At 38.9% G+C, this 21,700-nt stretch overlaps 1 protein-coding gene across 2 annotated transcripts in view; it reads left to right on the top strand.

Moving 5' to 3' along the window:
* Positions 1-2,089: 2,089 nt before the first annotated feature.
* The window catches only part of LOC145991542 (transient receptor potential cation channel subfamily M member-like 2), a 45,679-nt gene continuing 26,068 nt past the window's right edge, over positions 2,090-21,700 (top strand). For both annotated transcript variants that reach the window (XM_083127568.1, XM_083127569.1), the window contains exons 1-11: positions 2,090-2,253; positions 3,555-3,841; positions 5,063-5,439; positions 7,942-8,030; positions 10,298-10,423; positions 11,321-11,515; positions 13,092-13,300; positions 13,691-13,774; positions 14,750-14,904; positions 15,958-16,131; positions 21,069-21,281. In XM_083127568.1, the coding sequence (XP_082983694.1) occupies positions 2,207-2,253; positions 3,555-3,841; positions 5,063-5,439; positions 7,942-8,030; positions 10,298-10,423; positions 11,321-11,515; positions 13,092-13,300; positions 13,691-13,774; positions 14,750-14,904; positions 15,958-16,131; positions 21,069-21,281 (1,956 nt within the window). In that variant the 5' untranslated portion in view covers positions 2,090-2,206. The remainder of the gene's footprint in view (positions 2,254-3,554; positions 3,842-5,062; positions 5,440-7,941; positions 8,031-10,297; positions 10,424-11,320; positions 11,516-13,091; positions 13,301-13,690; positions 13,775-14,749; positions 14,905-15,957; positions 16,132-21,068; positions 21,282-21,700) is intronic.

Here is a 21,700-nt window from a genome sequence, read left to right as displayed (position 1 = left end):
AAAAAGAAAGGACTCAGAACAGTCGATTGTGCATATTCGTGAGGGCTTTACGTGTCGCATCACGCGAAAATTGCCTAACAGACACACAAAAAAATAGCCACCACTACAAATGCTAGCTTGGCTGCTTACATCTTGCGAGGTGAAGGATGGCTTTTGGGGTGAATTGACTTGTTCAGAATGAGGTTTGTCACAAGTAGAGAAATAATAAGTGTTGTCATCACTAGTGTACGCAGGATTTTGTTTTTCGGAGGGGACAGAAATTGTAAAGGTGGATACTACGTAGCTACCTTCCTGAAAGGGGGATGTGCACAATAAAATATTTCGTAATTGCCATTTTTAACCTTCATTTTAGAAGTTGTTTGAAGAAAAAAATAGTAATTGGAGTACATTTAAAGGAAAGGGGGGGGGGGAGGGCGTACGTTTATACACTCTCAACTCATTCTGTCTCTAATTTTTTCGCCCTACGCAAGAGAAGCCTTATTTACACTTCCTTCCTTGTCTAGTTGGGAAAGGTTGGAAGTTCCAAAGAATTAACATGGAAGACCCAAGAAACTACATAACATTTTTACATATTAAAACTAACTTAACCCCTAATTAACAGTGCCCTCCCCGATGGCGCAGCGGTAGCGTCGTCGCCTTGTAAGCAAAGGGTCCCAGGTTCGATACCCGGTGGAGGATTCCACTTTAAACTGTAGGTCCAGTCCAGATTAGCCTTACTGTGCACAAAGTGGACTTAAAACACCAACTCAAACCAAACCAAACCCTATTTAACAATATGGCCATATCACACACACACATTCACACAAAAAAGAAATTACAATAAAAACATGTAATTACATACAATTTTGTATATATGTAAAAACAAAAACTGTTTGTAACAACCGTCTCTGGCGGAATCGTCGTTTCAACCGCTCTGTAACTGTAACTCAGATACTTTTAAAAAGTAACTTTCCGAAGATTGGTGCCATCAGAGTTGATATCCACGGCAGAGGGGAAATTAGGTGAAGAAGATAAAATTCACCGATGTCAACTTATTATGTTGGCAAATTGTCGTGTTTTCTCGTTTGTTTCTCTTTGCCAGTTAGATACGTATATACTGACTGGGTTGATAGTTTTAACCATAACTCGATAAGAAAATTGGAAACAAATATAATTTTACAATGAGCTTTCCATCTACTTTATCTAACTCCATTATTTGTTAATAAATAACAGAAGATTGGGCATGGTACCGAAATGACTTTGTAAAAATCGAGACAAGATAGAGATCAGACCTTTCGTGATTTAACAAGACGAAACCGAGACAGATCTCGGCAAAATCGAGACAACACCAAGATGGCGTATCACAGACTCACGGTCTCGAGATTTTAAGTTTTTTTGTTTTAAGTCCACTTTATGCTCAGATAGGCTAATCGGGACTGAACCTGCAGTTTAAAGTGTGATCCGAACTCCTATGTGGCCCCAACGGGTATCGAACCAGGGACCCCTTGATTACAAGGCGACGATGTTACCACTACGCTACCACTTTTTTTTTATTTTGACTCTTTTTAAGATACAGATACATTTATCCCCTCTCTCCCGTAAATTTGATACATTGGAGTTATGTCCGTCTGGTTCTCACACGATGTAATGGGAATTGGGAGTATGTGCTGCGTGGTTGCATACACGTTCAGGACAATATTCCGTATTTCAATGACGAGGTCGAGACTTGACCTGTGAGACCTATTGGTAGCTCGATACCTCCCTACAGATAATCTCATAAGTCCCGAAACTATCTACGAAACATTAAGAGAAAATGAAACTCTTTGTCTGAATGGAAGTTTTAAGTACCTTTGCGTGCGGAAAGTCGCTAATAAAATATCTTCGCGTGCTATATTCAGAGAAGCCAAAAAAAATAATAAGTGCCGTGTCTTCGATGCCTTTGCCAAACAGGTAATACCGGGTAAAGGTACATTAAATATCTACATTATTACGCAGGTGTAGGGGGATCAATGTGTGTACATGTGACTTGTTGCTATGGTGACATGACCTAATGCAGTTAGTCGATATTCCTCTAAATGAAAATCTATCAGTTCCTTCCAGACCATCGGATTGCACGCATACTTTTGTGTGAATTTTGCTCCTGAGAATGGTTCTTTCAGCTGCGAGCCAATCGTAGGAATATTTTTGGAATGGTCCACAAGGGTGTGATGTCGCTCGCACAATCAACATGAACAGGGTTCAACCGATTGACGAACTCGCCAAAACTTTACGAAAGTGAGTGACTTAATATTATACTGTAACTTATTTTTTGCTAAGTAACAACATTTCGTTACATAAAAAATACTTGATTTTATTATTTTTATTTAGCGTCGCTTTTCTTCCACTTTTGGTTAATAGCGGCGATGAGGATGCGTGATGATATAATGAAAGTGATAAAGGGACACCCGCAAAGATCACCCATGTCCAGGACGACGGGGTTCGAACCCGGCGTCCCTACCGTTGTAGCGCGCTATGCTAACCACTCCGTCACTGCATAAAAAAAACACTAAACTAGCGTTTGCAAGTAACTTAGTTACAAGTGACAGTAAGCTTTTCGAGTAACTGTAATTGAATATAATTATTGAAATGAGTGCTTGTAGCTCAGTTACTTTTTTAGTTAACAACAAACTAATTAATAGTTATTATTCTGTGCTATTATTCAGTAATTAGCAAAATTGTGGTTGTCTAAAAAAATACTACGAAAAATACTACTTTTGATGACGTCATTTTTTTTCAAGTTCTATGTATAAACATAGCCTATGAGGTTTATCACGATTTAATGAAAATTAATATTAATTTTAGATGATCATCAGGTATAAAGAATCAGACGGGTGTTCCTAAATCGAGATAAAATCGAGAAGGGGACAGGCATTTATATCTTGATACGAGACGAGACTCTTCCAAGTATCGTCTCGTTCTCGTCTCTACAGGGTGGCCGAGAATTAAGGGGGAACCTTTTGTTTAAATTGAGCTAGTATTTTTCTTTCCTTCTTATCTTTCTTTACACGTATGTAAAAATCTAAGCGACATAGCGGAGGAAGTGGATGTTGTTTAGAATGGCAGCAAGTCGCTTAAGTATTGAGCAGCGTGTCAAATATGTCCGTGTATTTTCCATTACCAATAACGTGTAGCTGAAGTTCAGCGACGAATGCTGCAGGAATGTGGACCCATAGCACTTAGAAGTGCTGAAGAATCAACAAGTTATGTGATGCAACCGGAAGTGTTTCAGACCTTAAAAATCTGTTAAACTACGAACAGATAGAAGGAAAGCCAATTACGTCTCCGAGCTTGCATTGATTTAAATGGAGCTCACATTTATAATTACGTGGCAAAGAGAGAAAATTGTCATTGTGATGGCTAAGTTACTATCTTCAGAAATTGAAAAGTTGCCAATATTATAAATATGTTCTCATTGTTAAACGTTATTGATAATCGAAAGGTGGCCCATTAATTCGTGGCCACTCTGTACATCACGTCCTTTCACAACCAATAGATTTTAAATCGTTTTGACCTTTCTTTTCCATTTTTTCTTTCAGTGGCTCGTACTTCAGGTCTCCGGCTGAACAGGGTGAGACTAAAGTAGCCAACGAAATCAGAATCAACGAGCACACATGGGCGCTGCAACGAATGAAGATAGGATTCTCGGGAGGCTCGAAGCCGAGAGAAGACAAACACTCCGACTGGTTGCAAGACTTTTCGAGGAAGGAGTGCGTCTTGTTCTTGCCGGCGAAACGTCAGAGCGAACAAGACATGTGCCATTGTGGCGCACCAGAGCAGGAACACGAAACTCGGCCCAAGTTCCTTTCAACGAACAAACGAAATGGTAAGTGAAATTTAATTTATATTTTGTGCGACTGATACCTTTTCTTCAACAAGGTTGAGCCATATTATCTTCCGAAAAGCTACAGGTGACTATGCGAATCTAGCCAGCGAGCCTCCAACGGTGTACAGCGTGTGCAAGATGGTTAGCGATAGGTGCAGGGTTGAGATGACGTCATCGGATCACTTGTTGATTGGATGCTTTGGGAGTTGTGACTCGCTGTCAAGCTGCAAATGCAGAATAGCCAGATATGTTACAAAAGTAATCTCATCCTGTACACATGTAAACCAAGCTTTGTTTAAAAAGATGAACACTAAATGCCAAAAGAAGCAAGATTCAAACAACGAAAATAAATACTAATGTGTTAAAGTTTGTGGGAAGGCAGCGGTTTTTCAAGAGTTTATTTTCAGCCTCTGGAAGGAAATAATGGAAGAATCAAAGTAGAACGTGGCAAGTGCACCAGATAGGAATTAACAGGGGATCTCAGGAACTGACCAATGGGGATCTATTTGGTGAGAGCTTTAACAATTATAATCTGTTACATGGAAAAATTGTATTATATTTAAACCCTTTCTTGCTATCTTTCTGGATCAGCCACTGAATCTGAACCCTCGTCGGGGTTTTCAATGTGAAAATAAGTAATAATTGCAGGGCAAAAAGCACAACTTGACCTTTTGATTTGGTTTATTTTACTTCGCTTTTCTTCCACTTTTGAGTACTAGTAATCGCGAAGATGATGAGGATGAGTGATATGATGAAGGTAGAAAGCACATGCCCAGGACGGGATTCGAACTCTGGACCTCTGGCGTCGTAGCGCGGTGTGCCAGTTCCAACCACTCTGCCACGGAGGACGGCGGAAAGCACATGTGTACTGGCTTCTCGCCACGCTAGTTGGCGTTAAGTCTCGTGGAGGTTGACGCTGATGCCGATACATTCGCCTCGCCTGCTTCACCGCAGAAGCAAGCGAGAAATCCTTTGACGCGTCAGCAGTGAATAAACCACAATATGCGGATGTCATTGACCCTTTCAATAGGGGCGCGGCAAGGTTTGGCAACGATGGTGGCCGGTTCTCCGTCGTGGTTGGTTTTCGCTGACCCTGATCTTTTGGCGGGAAGCCTGCACAGTTGTGCTTTTTGCCCTACAGCTGACAGTGTACAGCACTCCCCTTAATACACACAACAAAAGCACAAAGCTTTATTCTCACACTGTTCGTGTATATTGCAGAAACAGATTGCAAGAAGCGAGCAAAGGAATGGAACGAGGCTTACGCCATCCACGAATTCCCGACGGATGCCGGCGGGAAGATTCTTTGGACGGGAGAAGAGAACAGCAACGGGGCCACGTTCGTGCGTTTGTCGGATTCTTCGCCGATGGAAGCCGTTCTTTACATGCTGCGGAGAGATTCAGAGTTGCCAAATCTTCTGGTGTCGATCCTGAGCGACAATCGTGGTCTTCTCCTGAACGGGAGGCGCAAGAGGATATTCGCTTCCGGTCTCTGTCGAACTGCCTCTGCCACGCGTGCATGGGTCGTCACGAATGGGTGTCACACTGGAGCGTCGCGCCTCACGGCAGAGATCCTCAAGGAACGTAAAGCTATGCAGGTGAGTATATGTGACTGTCCGTCTTCTTCCCCCACCCCCACCCCCATCCCCAAATCCTGCACCCTCAAAAAAAAAAAAAACAGTTTCAGTTTGATGTTATAGCGTTCCTGTGGCGATCACTATCAGTCTAACTTGTAATTATCACTCCGCAAATCATTGTGACTGAAATGAAATTACGTGTGTGGTAGGCTCGTAGCCAGAATTTTATTTCTGGGGTGGGCTCATCCCTTATCAGCAGGCACCATCTAAAATAAAAAAAAATGAGGGCTAGAAGCTCCGAAGAAGAATTTCTCAATATAAACTTATTATACACGATGTTTAATTAATTACCACTATACACTATTTAAATTATATATTTGTAGGATTTCATGGAGGCTTCAGCCCCGAGCCCTCCCTCCTGGGTAAGTGCCGGGTGCGTCAAATATATAATATATAAATAAATAATTATATAATTAAATATATAATTTATACACACACTCCCAACACTTCCTAACACCAACCCTCAAATCTAGTCACGAACTGCGATTTTCTGTTGCGTTCATTTATATGTCACACCGAATCAAAGAAAATATTATAAATATAATTTTATGTCGGACTTATTGAAGATTCTAAACAGTGAGGATCCAACATTTATATCATGTCTGCAATGTTTACTATTAAAGGAATAAATATAAATAACTGTCTGCTGTAAAATTACATTCTTTCTCTTAAGTGTTTATTTCCCCGAACAGCCTCAACACTATTCTCAATTTTTCACAAAGGCCCATTTTAGCTCCAAACGGTATCATTAATTCTTGTAGGCAAACTGATTTAGCGAGAGCACATCCTTAATATTAATGCAAATATGTGATATAAATCTATCTATATAAAAATGGATGTATGTGTGTGTGTGTGTGTGTGTTTGTTTCGGCATAACTCTCGAACGCCTGGAGCAATTTCAACCAAACTTGGTACACGTATGACTTGCAATCTCGAAAGAAATACTGTGGGAGTAAGACACCCCTGGCACCTCTAGGGGTGGGGCTGGGAAGGGGACATAATATAGCATTGTGTTGCATGGCATTTTCGTGTCATATCCTGCAAGTTATGCTTCCTGCTACACAGCACGGCAAAGTTGGTTGCCTACACAGAAGGTGCGATATTGCTATCTTGGAGCAATTTCAACCAAACTTGGTACACCCGTAGCACCAATAGGGGTGGGGGTGACATGTAAAAATCATCGAAAACGACCGATATTAGTGTGGAATCCATAGTCTTCAGGGTCGCTAAGATGAATAGTGACACTCCCAATGCCATTAAACTCCAAGTTTTTACTCTATAGTTAGAATTCATTATTTTCCTGTCTAATAGAAAATTGGGATAATAAAATCACCGGGCAACGCTGGGCAATCAGCTAGTATAATATAAAACAAAGTGAGCCGATCTCATCCATTTAATCACTTAATCTTCCTCGTCGCGATTAACCCAAGAGATGAAGAAGCGACGTAAAACGATAGAACTAGAAATCAAAGTGCATGCAAGTATTTTATTTTAATTATCCAAAAGGTTTAATATCCAGTCCGTCAGTCATTGTGTTGGCTGTACGGCGACTCATGGTTGAGCTCTGCTCCTGCAAAATAGCTCACTTAACTCTTTTGTACTTGACAACTCTTTTTGGGAGAGGTCCTGACTTTGAAACACGCCAATTAATAATTTTCAAACGACCTCTCGAGAATTGCGCACATAAAATTTATTGGAGTTACAGAGTTTTTTAAAATTTGAATTGCGTTTTAAATCCACTTTATGAACAGTTAGGCTAATCTGGACTGGACTTACAGTTTGAAGTGGAATCCGAACCACTACGTGCCTCCACCGGGTGGAGTTACAGAGCTTTCCATTATTAGTTAAGCCGCGCCCCGTGGCGGAGTAGTTAGCACATCGCGCTACGACGCTAGGGGTCCCGGGTTCGAATCCCGGCCTGGGCATGGGTGTTTGTGAGTGTCCATTCATCAATTTCATCATGTCATCACTCAACCCCATCTTCGCAAATTAGCCAAAAGTGGCACATAAAGCGAAGTAAATGAACTAAATCAATCAATCAATCAATATTAGTTAACAGTCGATTACCAAAAAATCAACATATTCTTCATCTATTGATATATCAGAAAAGATACTAAAATTGAAAGTGCGAAATGTCGTGAACTGAGAGACAAAGTTTCTATTGGTACATTCGTTTATCTAGGCTAGATACTATCAACAAGGTAACTACTAGATATAGAAACATAAAATTTGGTGCGCTGGAAGATAAACCTGACCTTTACTGCTTATTTTACTATGTTTTCATATATCCAATGTATTTTCTTTAGAAAATCTTAAGACAATGACAGATATAATCCCATCAGCCAACTGGGTATGTCACTGTCCCTTATTCAACGGTATACCAATGATTCACAGCGTTTTTTTGCCTATTTCGCTTGTGTTAACAAGATGACGTGTTCTAGCCTAATGTTTTCAATATTTCAGAGCGACTATCGATCCTTGTGTATTGGAGTGACTCCATGGGGAGCAGTGGATGGCAGATACCAGTTGAAGACCTTAGGTGGAATTGTAAGGTAATAATTTAGTAGATAATGCAACTTTTATAATCAGGCCGTTTCTCCTTCCTGGGAAGGTTTTGTTTGTGCCATTTTAAACGTCTCTACATCAGTGGCGTGCGGTACTCAATCAAAATGGGAACAGGTCATCTACTTCCACATCCCACACACACGCATACAGAGAAAATGTATACAGTTGAGTCTCTTTTTTCCGACCTTCGCTTATCCGACATTCCGTATTATCCGATACACCACCGGAAAAAAATCGTCAATCGGCAACAAGAACTGTCGCCGCCGCCTTGTATTCAAGGGGTCCCGGGTTCGATACCTGGTGGAGGCACAAGTGGTTCGGATCCCACTTTAAACTGTAGGTCCAGTCCCGATTAGCCTTGCTGTGCATAAAGTGAACTTAAAACAACAATTCAACAAGAACTGCAAGTTGCGAGCGTGAGCTCTATTTTTAGTTTCTCCCGACTCTAATTAATTTTTCTGTATTGTTGTAAAACATCATTACTGTATTAGGTTCGTAATGTGTAAAATTATAACATTAGTTTGACGTTTAATAGGTTCTGCCGGCCCGTTTATGTCGGATAAGCGAGACTCTATTGTATTTTACATACCCTGGAAGTTCCAGATTGAATTACCGCGGGCTGCAATATCCTAATTGATGGTTATTTTGGCGACACTAAATTCGTAAATTGACCTAAAATCGCTAAATTCGAGACAGGACTGAGACTGGCATGTCGAAACTTGTCGAGAGACCGAGAGCAAGACAAACTACAGTAGTTTACTACAATAGTAGAGACCATTCCATTTGTCGAGGGCTAGTCGTAGCGTCGAAATGAGGCATCAAACAGAAAAACGTTATTAATAAAAGTTGTTTACTACTGTGAAATACCGTAACGCGGCCTTGCGGTATAAGGCGTCAGGCTTTGGGCTCGGGGAGACGCATGCTGGTTCCAGTCTTCTGGGAAGAACGATAAAACTTTTCTCCTGCGATTTCGGACAGTGTATGGGAACCGGTGGCCACCCATCACCGTGAGGCAATCGGGAAGCTAGAAACGAGTAACCCGACCATGGAAACCTACAGCAATGACTGTGGGTTCGCCGTGCTGACCACACCACCCTGTAACCACCCACCTCTGATGAGAGAGTGAGGCCGGCAGTCTGTAGGTAGGCCCTAAATGGCTGTCGCGCCGTGAGTTATGTTTATACACTGTGAAAGCCTGCGTCAACACGTTAAACTTTGTTTATACTACAGTATATATTTCGAGACACGAGACCAGACACTTGCACTTTGAAAACGAGACAGACATTATATACAACTCGAGACGAGAGCGAGATGCTGACAAGTCTTGCTTCGACATCATCCTTACCTTTGCTTTACTCGAGATGAAGATGAAACAGGTGAAGGAAGCTGTTCACATGCAAAGTTCATATGGTGCTTGGATAATGCCATACATTTTCGCTGGAAGATGAGGATTTTTTTTAGATATCTCACACTTTAAATTACCATCCTCATGCAATTTTAACTACAATCCTCTAGCAGTTACATAATTTCAAGCACTGGTCTGATATTGCAGTTGGCTAAATTGGGCAACGTGTTTCAAGATGGCACTATCATGGACTGCACGATGATTTGGAATCCATTGGTGCAGAGCAGAGGGTATATTTCACAAAGAAACACTGTTATCTCTATATTTAGTTCCATACATGAAGTAACTTAGTGAAAGAATATATAGCTTATGCTAAAAATCATCATTAAATTCAAGACTTTATGATTTGAAGTAGAGGTACATGTAAAAGACTTCATAACTTCTAAATATGTTTAATGCTAATATTTTTATTATAAATAAGACCAAAATCTAGAATAAAAAATTAATAATATACCATGACAAGATACTAGAAACAATTTCATAATTAATATGGAAGTAAGAAACAGTGGTTTATCCAGAATTTTCCAAAGTAGGGGGGAGTAAGTTCATATTTAGGGGGTATAAGTGTGGCTACTACTTTTATATAACAATGAAAGAGAAGACCGACTTGACCCCTGCCAGAAAGAAGCACAGTGCATGTAGATGTGCAGCAAGAGCGATTAGGTGCCAAAACTGGGGGGCAAAATCGTTTACTTTCTTTTGGTAGGCGAGGCTTACCATTAAGTGGGGGGGGGGGCAACTGCCTTGTCTTTCATCTTAATAGACTATTTGCAAAAGCTACAATTTATAGAGGGAATAAGTACTATTACTTGTGTATTCGTCTATACATCTAAACTTTTATTTTTTCAGGTACAAACCTTCAGGGAAAAATACAAAGAGTTGTCAACCAACTCTGTCATTGAATCCTGACCACACTCATTTTCTACTAGTTGATGATGGCTACCGTTACAGATTTCATGGAGCGGAAAGTTTCAGGTAGTATCATTTTTAGATCTATCTATTATAATCATGCCTTGCCTTGATACACGTGAGTTTTTACCATTGATATAATTAAACTTAATATTACAGTAAAATTATGTTTTGGGGGGGGGATTTCATATGTTTCAGAGGGTAGGATACAAGGTGCATCAAAGGGTGAGTTTTGGGGTTTCAAACTGCTGCAAAATATCTTTGATGTAGTGGTACATAAAATAAAGAATGTAAAATTAAGTTTATTTGTTTGCTTATTTTACATTCCTAATATTTAAATCGCAAGACTCTCATTCAGCTGACTTTATTATGTTGTACTAAAAATTCTCAAACATTAAGTCTGCTCAAATAATAGACTGTAGCTCAAAAAGTACACTAGCTCTCATGCAAAATAAATGGAAGTTAATTTCATTTTGCACTGCAATTGACAAGGAAAATGTCATCACACATTTCAGGTGTTTGTAAATTACAAGGCATATGCATGATCCCATAACTTTGGTATGGAGTCAGAAAGAACAGACCCTCCCCCTCCACTGCATCAATTCCAATTTTGGGAAATCATTTTCTAATTTTCTCGAAATCCTGAACAGCGGGAAATTTCTAATGGTTCGGTTTTTTGTTTGCTGAAGTTTATAAAATTCACAGTTGTACATAGTATTTTGTGACAGACTGGAGAAAACTTAGATAAATGGAATTCAGGTCTAGCTATTCATGGCTTTGAATGTCAGAAAGTGTTATGAAATTATGTTATTCCTGTAAATCATGTATGTTTCCAACATTATGGAATTTTACTATGTGACCTGGAATGAACTCAATTTGTATCTTAAAATTTTTATTAAATTTCATGTTATTTTGTAGTTTCCCCACCCCCCTTCTTACTCTGATTTCTGAATTTATTTACAGATCTCGCCTGGAAAAGGAGATGGTTACATTGGCAGTTCCTGTCGTGTCATTGCTGCTGGGAGGAGACCTACAGACACTGTCAGGATTACAGGAGCAGTTGGAGAATGGCACACCACTTGTGGTGTTGATAGGATCTGGGAGACTGGCAAATGTCTTGGGGTTTATTTGCCCTCGGCTACACTGGCAGCCAGAAAGGTAGGAGGAGAAAGAGAATGCAAAATTTTTGTTATGCTCAAGGGACTGATTCATAGTTGCTAGAAACATTAAAAAATTTACCTTCAAAGTGAAAAGTGGAAGGAAAGAGAAATTAAAAGAAATGTGCTAGAAGGCAGGAAATAGACACTGAAAAGAGGGTACATAAGTCACAGGAACACCTAGAAGGTTTTTAACCCAGGATCGGTTGCGCTCGCTGTAGTCACATTGTCAGTTGCGGGTGAGCGCAGCACTCATCCTTGCTTTTCAGGCATATCTGACCGTATTTTAATTTTTTTAAATTTATTTTTTGTACTTGTAATGATCTGTTTATTATGATACTTCTTATTCATTACATTTTTGTTTCAAAATGTTTATTTGTTTTCAAACAGCTTAGTATACATCGTCAAAGCCAATAAGTCTCAGTGTTAACAAAAGTGCATGTTTCTCTGACGAAGTTCCATCTGATCTCCAGAAATCTGATATGATATAAAATCACTGTGACACTTTTCGAATTTTCTATTAACACGACAAGAAAACTCACTAGAAACTGGATAGACCTATTGACTAAATAATGCAAAATGTAAATAAAAAAAGATATAAAGTAATCGGTTGCATATGAGCTCTGTGCTCACACTGACAACACTATTTCCACAACAATGGTCTCTTTAATAATGGCATTTACGTCATCTCATAATAATGTGATCATCTTGCTCGTGAAACTTTAAAAGTTAGCTAGAGAGCACCACAGGCCAATATTTTAAATACTGTTACAATGGCACTTAATTAAAATTTAAAGTGAGCGCAGCGCTCACCCACGACCGATCACGGGGGAAGGGTTAAACTTTTTTGAATGCCAATTTAGGCAGTGCTCAAAGTGGAAATTCCTAACTAAGTGGTCGAGTTGAGGGATACGGGGGGAGTAGGTGTAGGGAATGCTAATGCAAATTGTCCTAGCTGGGGGGATAGCATTCCCCTTGCATTCCTCTCACTACAAGCACTGACATGGAGCTAATAATTATATTGGCCTATTTTTCTTCAAGAAGATTAATGGCCAAAGGGAGATTCGGACCCCTACAACCCCTTTCATGCATCTGATGTAGGTACTATATAAGAATACATGCATAGAGGAACCTATTTAAAATAGGTTCATCAATACTAGAACAGGGAAAATATCCAGAAATAAATGGACTGCATGCACTAAAAAGAGAGAAAGTGTGTCATACAGAGAGAGTGAATGCACTAGAAGACAACTGGGTCCTGAAATACTGAAGGATGTCCCAAAAAGGCAAAGTGTAAACTAAAGGGCATGGGGTAGGGGAAAGAATACAGTACAGGAGAGAGAGTAAACACTAATAAATGTAGTGAAAATAGTCTAAAGAGACAAGCATGGTCTAAAATGAGGAAAATAGTGAATTAGAGAAATTACATAAAACAAAGTATATGTTACTGTGGGGAAATAGAAGTAGGCATGCACTACAAAAAGAAAAATCTACAATTAAAGATGGGAATAAGAACAAAACGTACATGCATTTGTTCCACTAATACTCTTTCATTCACTCTCATTTCTGTTTTGCAGTGGATTGTGGGCCTTACGTTCTTCACAAATTTGCAAACTGGAGCGTTTAGTTATGGACTCTTTCCAGGATGAAATCAGTGGTGTGGAAGGAGGTACTGACATAGTGGGAAAATTGATGGAATGTTGTCAACATAGGAAACTTATAACAATATTTGACCTTTGGTCCGAGATTGATTTAGATCATTGCATATTATCTGCTGTATTGCGAGGTGAGTAATAGATAATGATGGAACAGGATTAAAATGAAATTTGTAGAAATAACCTTCAATTACACTATGAATCCATTCTTCAATCAATAATTTCTATGAACTTGGTAAAACTCACCGTTTTTGACATTTAATGACAATGTAATGGAAGTAAACAACATAGTGTTCAGCATGACTCAGTACATACATGTTATTTTAGATCAATAGCTTTAATGCAATAAAATTCATGAAGTAGTATGATACAATACATCAAATAGCAGCATTTTTCTCAAATTTTACTTCTGAGTTTTTGAAGGAATGTGTGAAATAATTAGATTGTTGAATATTTGTTTCATAAGATATATAAATATTTCTTAAATTACATTTATCACTGAGGATTGTTTGTGTTTACAGGTGATGATGCAACAAAATACACTCAGTTACAACTGGCTATGAGGTGGGGAAGGTCAGATATAGCTGAACAAAAGATCTTATCAGGTAAACGAAATAACATTTTCCACATGTCCATGGTCTTTGGTCCTGAGACCCTTAGGAAGATTACACACCCATATGTCACACCATTTGAAAATAAACCTAAGGAAGTAAATGCTATCATCACACTACAGTGTTATGACATGCACTTGTTGTTTAGGCATTATTTGGACCTGTTCTTTTTTCTAGACTCGTATCATACCAGTTTAATCTTTTCACATATGTAGTATATACTGTTTCAAGACTGGAGAGAAAAATGATTAGTCAGACGTGTAGAGTTTGCAGTGAAGTGTCCCATGGCACTGGGATGTGCAACATCTGTGTGGCATGTCATCTCTCATTCTCTTTGTTTTACCCAATGAGAGCTCTAAGAATTGAAGCAAAATGCCAAATAAGCTGCTGAATGCCTTGAATTTCATTTGAATTTTGTAACTAATGTCACTTCTGGCTAATCACGACAATGAGGATGACTGATGATATGATAAAATTGATGAAGAACGCTCACAAAGAACACCCATGACCAGGATGAGATTTGCATTGGACCCCTGGCATCGTAGCATGGTGTTCTAACCACTCCAATATGGTGCTGACCACCTCTGCACCAGCGCACATAAAAATCCATTCTTTCAGTATACAGTAAATTTATCGTTAGTTAAATTGTTGTTTTAAGTCCACTTTATGCACAGAAAGGCTAATCGGGACTGGATCTACAGTTTAAAGTAGGATTCGAACCACTGTGGCATATGCTTGCATCAGGTATCTAACCCCCTGATTACAAGGTGATGACATTACCACAACACAATAGGGGAGGTACAATAAATTTAAATTTATTATAGAAACTAAATCAAAAGAACTGGTGTAACTACAATAGGCTGTGGTGTGTGAATTTTGTTTATTTAGAAGATTTCACACTGAAGCTGCCAAGGTGTGAAATCTTCTCAAAACATTTGTATGTAAAATATGGCACTTATATTATTACAGGTGAGAGCTCATGGCCTCTTGGTAGCTTGGAGACATTGTTCACTGAAGCCCTGCTGGATGAAAAAGTGGAGTTTGTGCAGTTATTGTTGCAAAATGGAGTCTACCTACAAGATTACCTTACAATCAATAGATTGCAACAGCTTTACCAAGCCACGGTAAATATATACGTGCATATTATCTTGCATCTTCTGTTAGCAACATTTTTATACATTGTGTAGCTCTTGAGAAAATTGGAACTTTATGTTTATGAAAAATAACAATGTGTTGACACATTATGGATATTGTCGGCTCACAGCATTCTCAAGTATTTGTATTTGTCTTCCATTGCATTGCATTTCTGTCATTTTTGGCTTCTTAAAATGATCAGGATTAATGATGAAGAAATGTTCCATGCCCAAACTGGAACTTGAACACAGAGCATTTGGTGGCAAGATTATGAGTCAATTAGTAAACTTGCTCTAGCAAGGCAGAAAGTAAATTGTAATTCTCTACTATAACTAGTGATGTGCACTGAGGAGTAGCAAGTCTAGCTGTGATAGATCAATTGTTCTCATATCTGTAATTATTTTCAAATCTCAGCATTATTGCCTTGTCGGAGCCACAGTTCATAAGTGGCATTCTCTTTCATGTGTTTATCACCCCTTGGTACAATCAGCAGTCTGGCTGGAAGGAGCTACTGAGCAGCCTTTTTGACCATCTGACCAGTTTCAGGTACAGAGACTTCCACTGAAAGGAAAGTGGGAGATTTTCATTTTTACTTCCACACCGTCTCGCCTCTAACCCACTGCAAAGGTATTGGTCAGTAATTCAGTATGACTGTTGATTTTGTAACTGAAATAATTCTAAAAACCAGTAACTTAGCCTTGTGTTGGTTAAGTTTACAGCAACTTTTCACATATGTAGACCCCAAACGTGCACACAGAATCCAGTTTCGATGCAATACTGCCGATTTTCTCACTGTCTGTGGTATGAACAGCTCGGTAGTTGAGGCAAGACTGGCACAAGAGATGCTGAGCACCAGTCTTGCGTGGATTAATACATACAACCTGCTGTCAACTTAACCTGTCACGGGACTTAGGTGCACAGTTATGGCATTTTGTTATTTTCCTGTGAATTTAACGGTCAAGTCTGTATGATGTCAAATGTTGATTTATTTGTGCATTCTGATATATTTCAACCAGCTTATTTGTGCATGCACTTTTTTACAGGCAGATCAGTGTCCAGAGCTGCACATGCTCTGCTTGCCAGGAGGGATAGTGACTCTTCAAACTGTCCACCGCTTACTGTCAATCCTGTGCCACAACCACACAGACCCACTGTATGACAATAAGAATGCTGAAAAAGGTGCACAAACGCTGGGTTTAAAGCTGAATGTCTTTGGGGTATGCACCAGGCTGCTTTGTTACTATCATTTTGAATATGTTAAGAACTTCAATTATATCATAATCATCAATTATGAATGAAGAGGCATCTTGAGGCAACAAGAGAAAATTTCACTAATTTTTTATTTCTAGGTTTGTCCCAATTTCAGAGTGACTCAATGGAGTGGCAGCATTGAAAAATAATTCTATTGTATGTTTCCTAGAAATACTCTTTCCTGGAATAAGAGTAAAGTTTACAGTCTTCTCAACGAAAGTGGCTCATTCTAAGCATGGTTTTATCCAGAGAGCATACAGACATTTCCAGGAGTTTGTATTAAGAGACCTATTGGGGAGGAGGGAGTTTAGAGGGCACTGGAAACATTGGGATGGATAAATCACTTATTGAAAGTTGAAAGTGGTTTTACATTTGAAACACATTCTTTATTGATGACAAGCATGAAGTTGAACTTGATGATGGGAAGCATACACTCACATAGGGTTACCAGAGTGCTGTAAGGGAAATGTAGGACATGCTGTCCCAATATGTAAGACATTAAGTCAAAATGTAGGACACAACACATTCTCAATAAATAATACATATTTCTGTAGAACACGATAGAAAGTAAAAAAAAAAAAAAGTGTCCCCTGTGCTTAGCACCATGCCATGAAGGCGTATAGGGGGTGTGGGAGTAACGCCCCACACTTTCTTGATCCGGTCGTGAGTGGGGCTGATGTGATCAGCACTACGCCCCTGACCGCCTTTACCCCCCAGGGTTTCCCCCAGGTACCCATGTTATTCAACGCTGGGTGGGCGCCGGGGCCGCTTCCGTCGTTAGAAAAGTTCCCGGATTTGAACCGGCTGGGGATCGAACCCGGGACCTTTAGCATGGTAGTCAGACGCGTTACCGAGTGAGTAGTTGAAAAATGACACTTTTCAGTTTTAAGAAAAATGAATTCTCAATGAATTTTTAAATGTAAAATTTCAAAACTTGCAATCAAACTAATCAATGCACCTCTTACTACATGATTTAAGTGGTGCTTCTCAGAGGAGACAATTTTTATCAAAATTTCAGGTTTAGTGAAACTATCTAGGTATATTTATGTTAGAGTGGACAGTCAAACTCTTTGAAATTACAGGGACCAGTACCAAACATTTTACAGACTTTATGAAAAAATAATTTCTCTCGTGAGTCTGTTGTGCTTATTGTAATGAAAGTACTCTCTCAACATTTGAATTATGACCTGTTATGGTAAACAAATATTCAGCAATTACCGTAATTTAAAATGGTTCCAGAAGTTTCATCTTGGGTAGTTTTTAGTTCAATAACAGGGTGCCTACCAAAATAACACATCCAGAAATTTTGACTTTTTCTGGACTCTTCTAGACCTGGTTTTCCGTTTCTCTTAATGTTTATATATTCGACCCCTACTTAGAAAGTTGAAAATTAGTAATTAAGAAAATAAATATTTATTTAATGAAAAAAAAAAACCTACCAAAGGGCCAGTTAAGATGAAAACTGAAGCTGAATTTAAGAAGAGAATTAGATCTGCTTTCTCATGTTAATCCATCCTGAACTGTGTTTGGCAGACAAGCGAGGCTTTGGCTGGACTCACAGCCAGTATAATCTTATGTGAAGCTTGTGTCCGTTGTCCCTATATGTATGTTTGTAACTGTCCCTTCATCCATCTTATCTCACCATGATTCATCCTCACCTTTGCGATTAGCCAAAGGGACAGAAAAGAACTGAAGTAAAATAAACTAAATCAAACAATCAATAGCAAAAATTCTTGACCACAAGACTAATTTATTGCCTTTTTATTGACTTCTTGACCTACGTGTTCATTTCTTGACTTCCTTGACTGGCAGACACCCTGAATAACTTTGTTCTCTATACCTCTGCTTTACAATCAAATTATATTGAATATTGAATAAGAATGGGCAACACCTTGTTCCATCAATATGAACCCTAAGGCAAGAAATTTTGCTCAGACAATGAACAGTGATGTTATCAGAAAGTGGTCCCAAAACTTTGTTCATTAATTGCTTCTGTTTTCCCGTTTAATAGCAGGACAAACTTTTTCTTACTGTGCAATGACTGAATCAAAATAAATTTCACTATTGAGTTTGGAAGTGCAGTCCATAGACTTGTAACTTGCATAATTTTTTTCTGTTACGTATTTTCTAATTAATATTATGTGATGCTCAAAATGTAGGACATTTACGATATTTTTCAAATTCCTCTCGGATGCCGGACATAAGGTTAAAATGTAGGACATGTTTGGGAAAAAACGGATGTCTGGTAACCCTACACTTAAAACCTTGACCAGGCTAGATCTTGAATAAGGAAAGTTTGGTGGTGTGATCTATTATACATGGGCTGATTTTTTAGTTGCCACTATGCTATAGCAACGCCGTGCAATGGAGCCAGGCAATGTTGTTTATACTAAAGGTTAGTTACATGCGTGCCCTCCCTCAGAGCAAATTAACTCACTCTTCCCACTCCATGCTCGTGCACAGTGACAGCAAAAACAGGGCAGTTGTGATCGAGCGGTCACGTTGTGCAGTCGTGATGTTTATGAAGCAGGAGCAGCGAAGCTGGTTAAAAATTAAATGTGCTAGAGGTCGCACAGCACGACAGTGTCACCACGGACTTCAACAGGCTTAATCCCAAAGATGAAGGAACCACTTCGTGGGATTCGCTTCCGAACAGTTCGAGACATTCTTCGGGCAGTAGAATGCTCTCTTCACACTATCAACAGATTAGGCAGTGCCAATGGCATCCGACGACTTACACATGGCTGGCAACACGTTGTACGCAACTCTGGGGACTACATCGAAGGCCTGTAAAACTTAGAACCATGTATGTAAGCTATGTGTCTAGAAAATAAATAGTTGCCACTACTAAAAAATTAGCCCTTGTATATTCAAATGTGGAAAAAGCTCTAAGGTATTGTGAAAAAAAATGACAACACATGTGTGATTTAGGATCTTTTCAAGAACTCTTCTTTATAGTTCTCATAGTTTACTAAATAGACCAAATGAGATAACTAATATCCATTAGATTTATATATTGTTGATGTTAGCACTGTATTCAAATTCAGATGTAATTATGGATGGGTATGAGGTTTCTCCAAAAAGAAATTGAACTTTCAAATTTGCCCACCAATGAAACAATCCGTGTTGGTCAACTTACTAGCACCGCATAGAGGGATCCTTCAGAAATACTATGCCATTGACATGGGCGTCGCCAGAAATATTTGCAGGGGGGGGGGTCGGACAAATAATAAAAGTTGAATAGTAGAAAAATAATAAGTATTATTACCACGGTTATAAATGTAATTATACAATAATAAATATTATAAACTAATACAAATAAATTTTATTTGAAATAATAATAATAATAATTATTATTATTATGTAAATGGGGAGAGACAATCCACCAAATGAGTGAATACCAGCACAACTATTTTCCATTATTTCTTTTGCATTTTATGCAGTTAGTATCTGAAAAGCATTTTGATATTAACTTTTGCACGTTTCGTTCAAGAAAAGGCTTTAAATGTTATGGAGATTTTCTTCTTCATAAAGTTTGTTGTGTGACCTCTCACCTACAACTGTAATTATTAGAATTTTGAAAACTCTGGAACCATTTGTTCTTTGGATTTAATGGTAGAATATAAGCTTGTCCCTGTATTTTTTACTCAATGTTTTCGATCCAATGCATTTTTACTTTGATTATTCTGTTCGAATACTAACTAAATGAACTTTCTTTCTGTTCTTAACAATAAGAGTAACAAGCTTTCGGCTTTCTTGTATCAACCGACTCGTTCGACCCCCTGTCCCGATGCCCATGGCAATTGAGTGTACCAGTCTACATTGTTTGTTTTCATCCTGTCAGCAGTTAAGTGAAGTCGTGTTACATGACTGTGGCGATTTTCTGATACACAGAAAATGAAGATACTCAAAGAGCAATGCGTGTGCATAAAATTTTGTTTCAAATTAGGCAAGACGTTTACAGAAATGCTCAAAATGTAGCAAGAAGCATGCGGGAAAGACTCTATGAGCCGGACACAATGCTATGAGTGGTTCAAAGCAAGTGGAACATCTATTGAAGACGATGCACAGCCTGGACAGTCATCAACACCATGTGATGATGTGCATGTTGAGCAAGTGTTTGCTGTGGTGTGGGAAAATCATCGGTTGACCGTCTGTGAAATAGCAGAAGTAAGAATAAGCAAAATGTCATCGGGAGGCTGTGATGAAGAAAAGGCGTACGTGGGCGAATGAATCATGGATGCTGCACCATCACAATGCTCTTCTAGAGCATTCTAATTCAAGAGTTTTTTGTCAAGCACAACACACCAGTTGCAGCCCAGCCCACTATTCCCCTGATCTGGCACCTGTGGAATACTTTTTGTTTTCCAGATTAAAATCTACCATGAAAAGATGTCACTTCCAGTTCATAGAAGAGATTAAGGAAAATTTGCTTCGGGACCTACAGGCTATTCCCCAAAATGCATTCCAATGGTGGAAGAAGCGCTGTATTAGCAGTGGAGGACACTACATTGAAAGTGATAAATCCGATTAAGCTGTGTACAGGGTAAATAAATTTATTTTGAAATAGTTCAGTTTCCTTTTGGACAATCCTCGTACATATAGAACATGCATAAATTACAATTATTCATATTTTGAGGAAAGTGTGCTATTTATAATACAGTGCGTTCAATTTAAAACCGGCCCCGAGGTACAGATATATGAGTAGTGTAACAGTTCCCTCCCCACTCACCCCTTCCTTCTTTGCACTTCCTCACTCTCCGCTACATACCCCAAGACTGACACAACAACGAAAGCGGCAAATGGGGAAAACAATTAGAGGCAAATGGGCAAATAATTAAAAATTTACCTCGGGCCACTTTTAAAATGAACACACTGTAGTTGTGGATTGTTTCAATTGCAGGATCCATACAGGGAACTGTTTCTGTGGAGTGTGTTATGCTGTCGACACACACTGTCTGTCTTTCTGTTGCAGCACTGCTGTACTCCCATAACATGCAGTGTTGTAGCTGGAAGTATCCTGTCAAACTTGTGCAGGCTTCAACCACACCATGACACAAAACGGCGAGAAGAGTTAGGGGAAAGGAAAAATTATTTCCAGGACTTGGCAACGAAGGTGATAAAAAGTAACACAGTTACCAGTGCTTTTGTGATGTCACCAATTCTTGCACACTTGTGTTCCTTACACAGGTAGGCACCAATAGAATTTTTCACAAGTGCTTTTCATTCCATTTGCTTTCTCTTCACACATATGCAACTATAAACTGCCACGTGTCGCACATTGTGGCATCAAGGAAAGCATGCTGTACAGTTATTACACAAGTTTCTTTTTATGTTTAATTTTTATATATGTTCTTGAATCGTAGTCAGGTATGAATAAATTGGATAAAAATCTTACCAATTTACTATCAGTAACTAACATATTATAAATATGGAGAAACTAGTACCCACTTTATTTGCGACTGTTTTTCTTCTTTGTTCTATTAAAACAAAACATTTCCCGGAAAAGGAGTACTAGTATCTCCATATTTATAT

This window comes from Lepisma saccharinum, chromosome 8 (genome assembly GCF_977018435.1).
Source record: "Lepisma saccharinum chromosome 8, izLepSacc3.1, whole genome shotgun sequence".
Taxonomy (NCBI): Eukaryota; Metazoa; Arthropoda; class Insecta; order Zygentoma; family Lepismatidae; genus Lepisma; species Lepisma saccharinum.
Note: the sequence above shows the minus strand (reverse complement) of the source record. Positions and strands in the feature narration are given on the sequence as shown.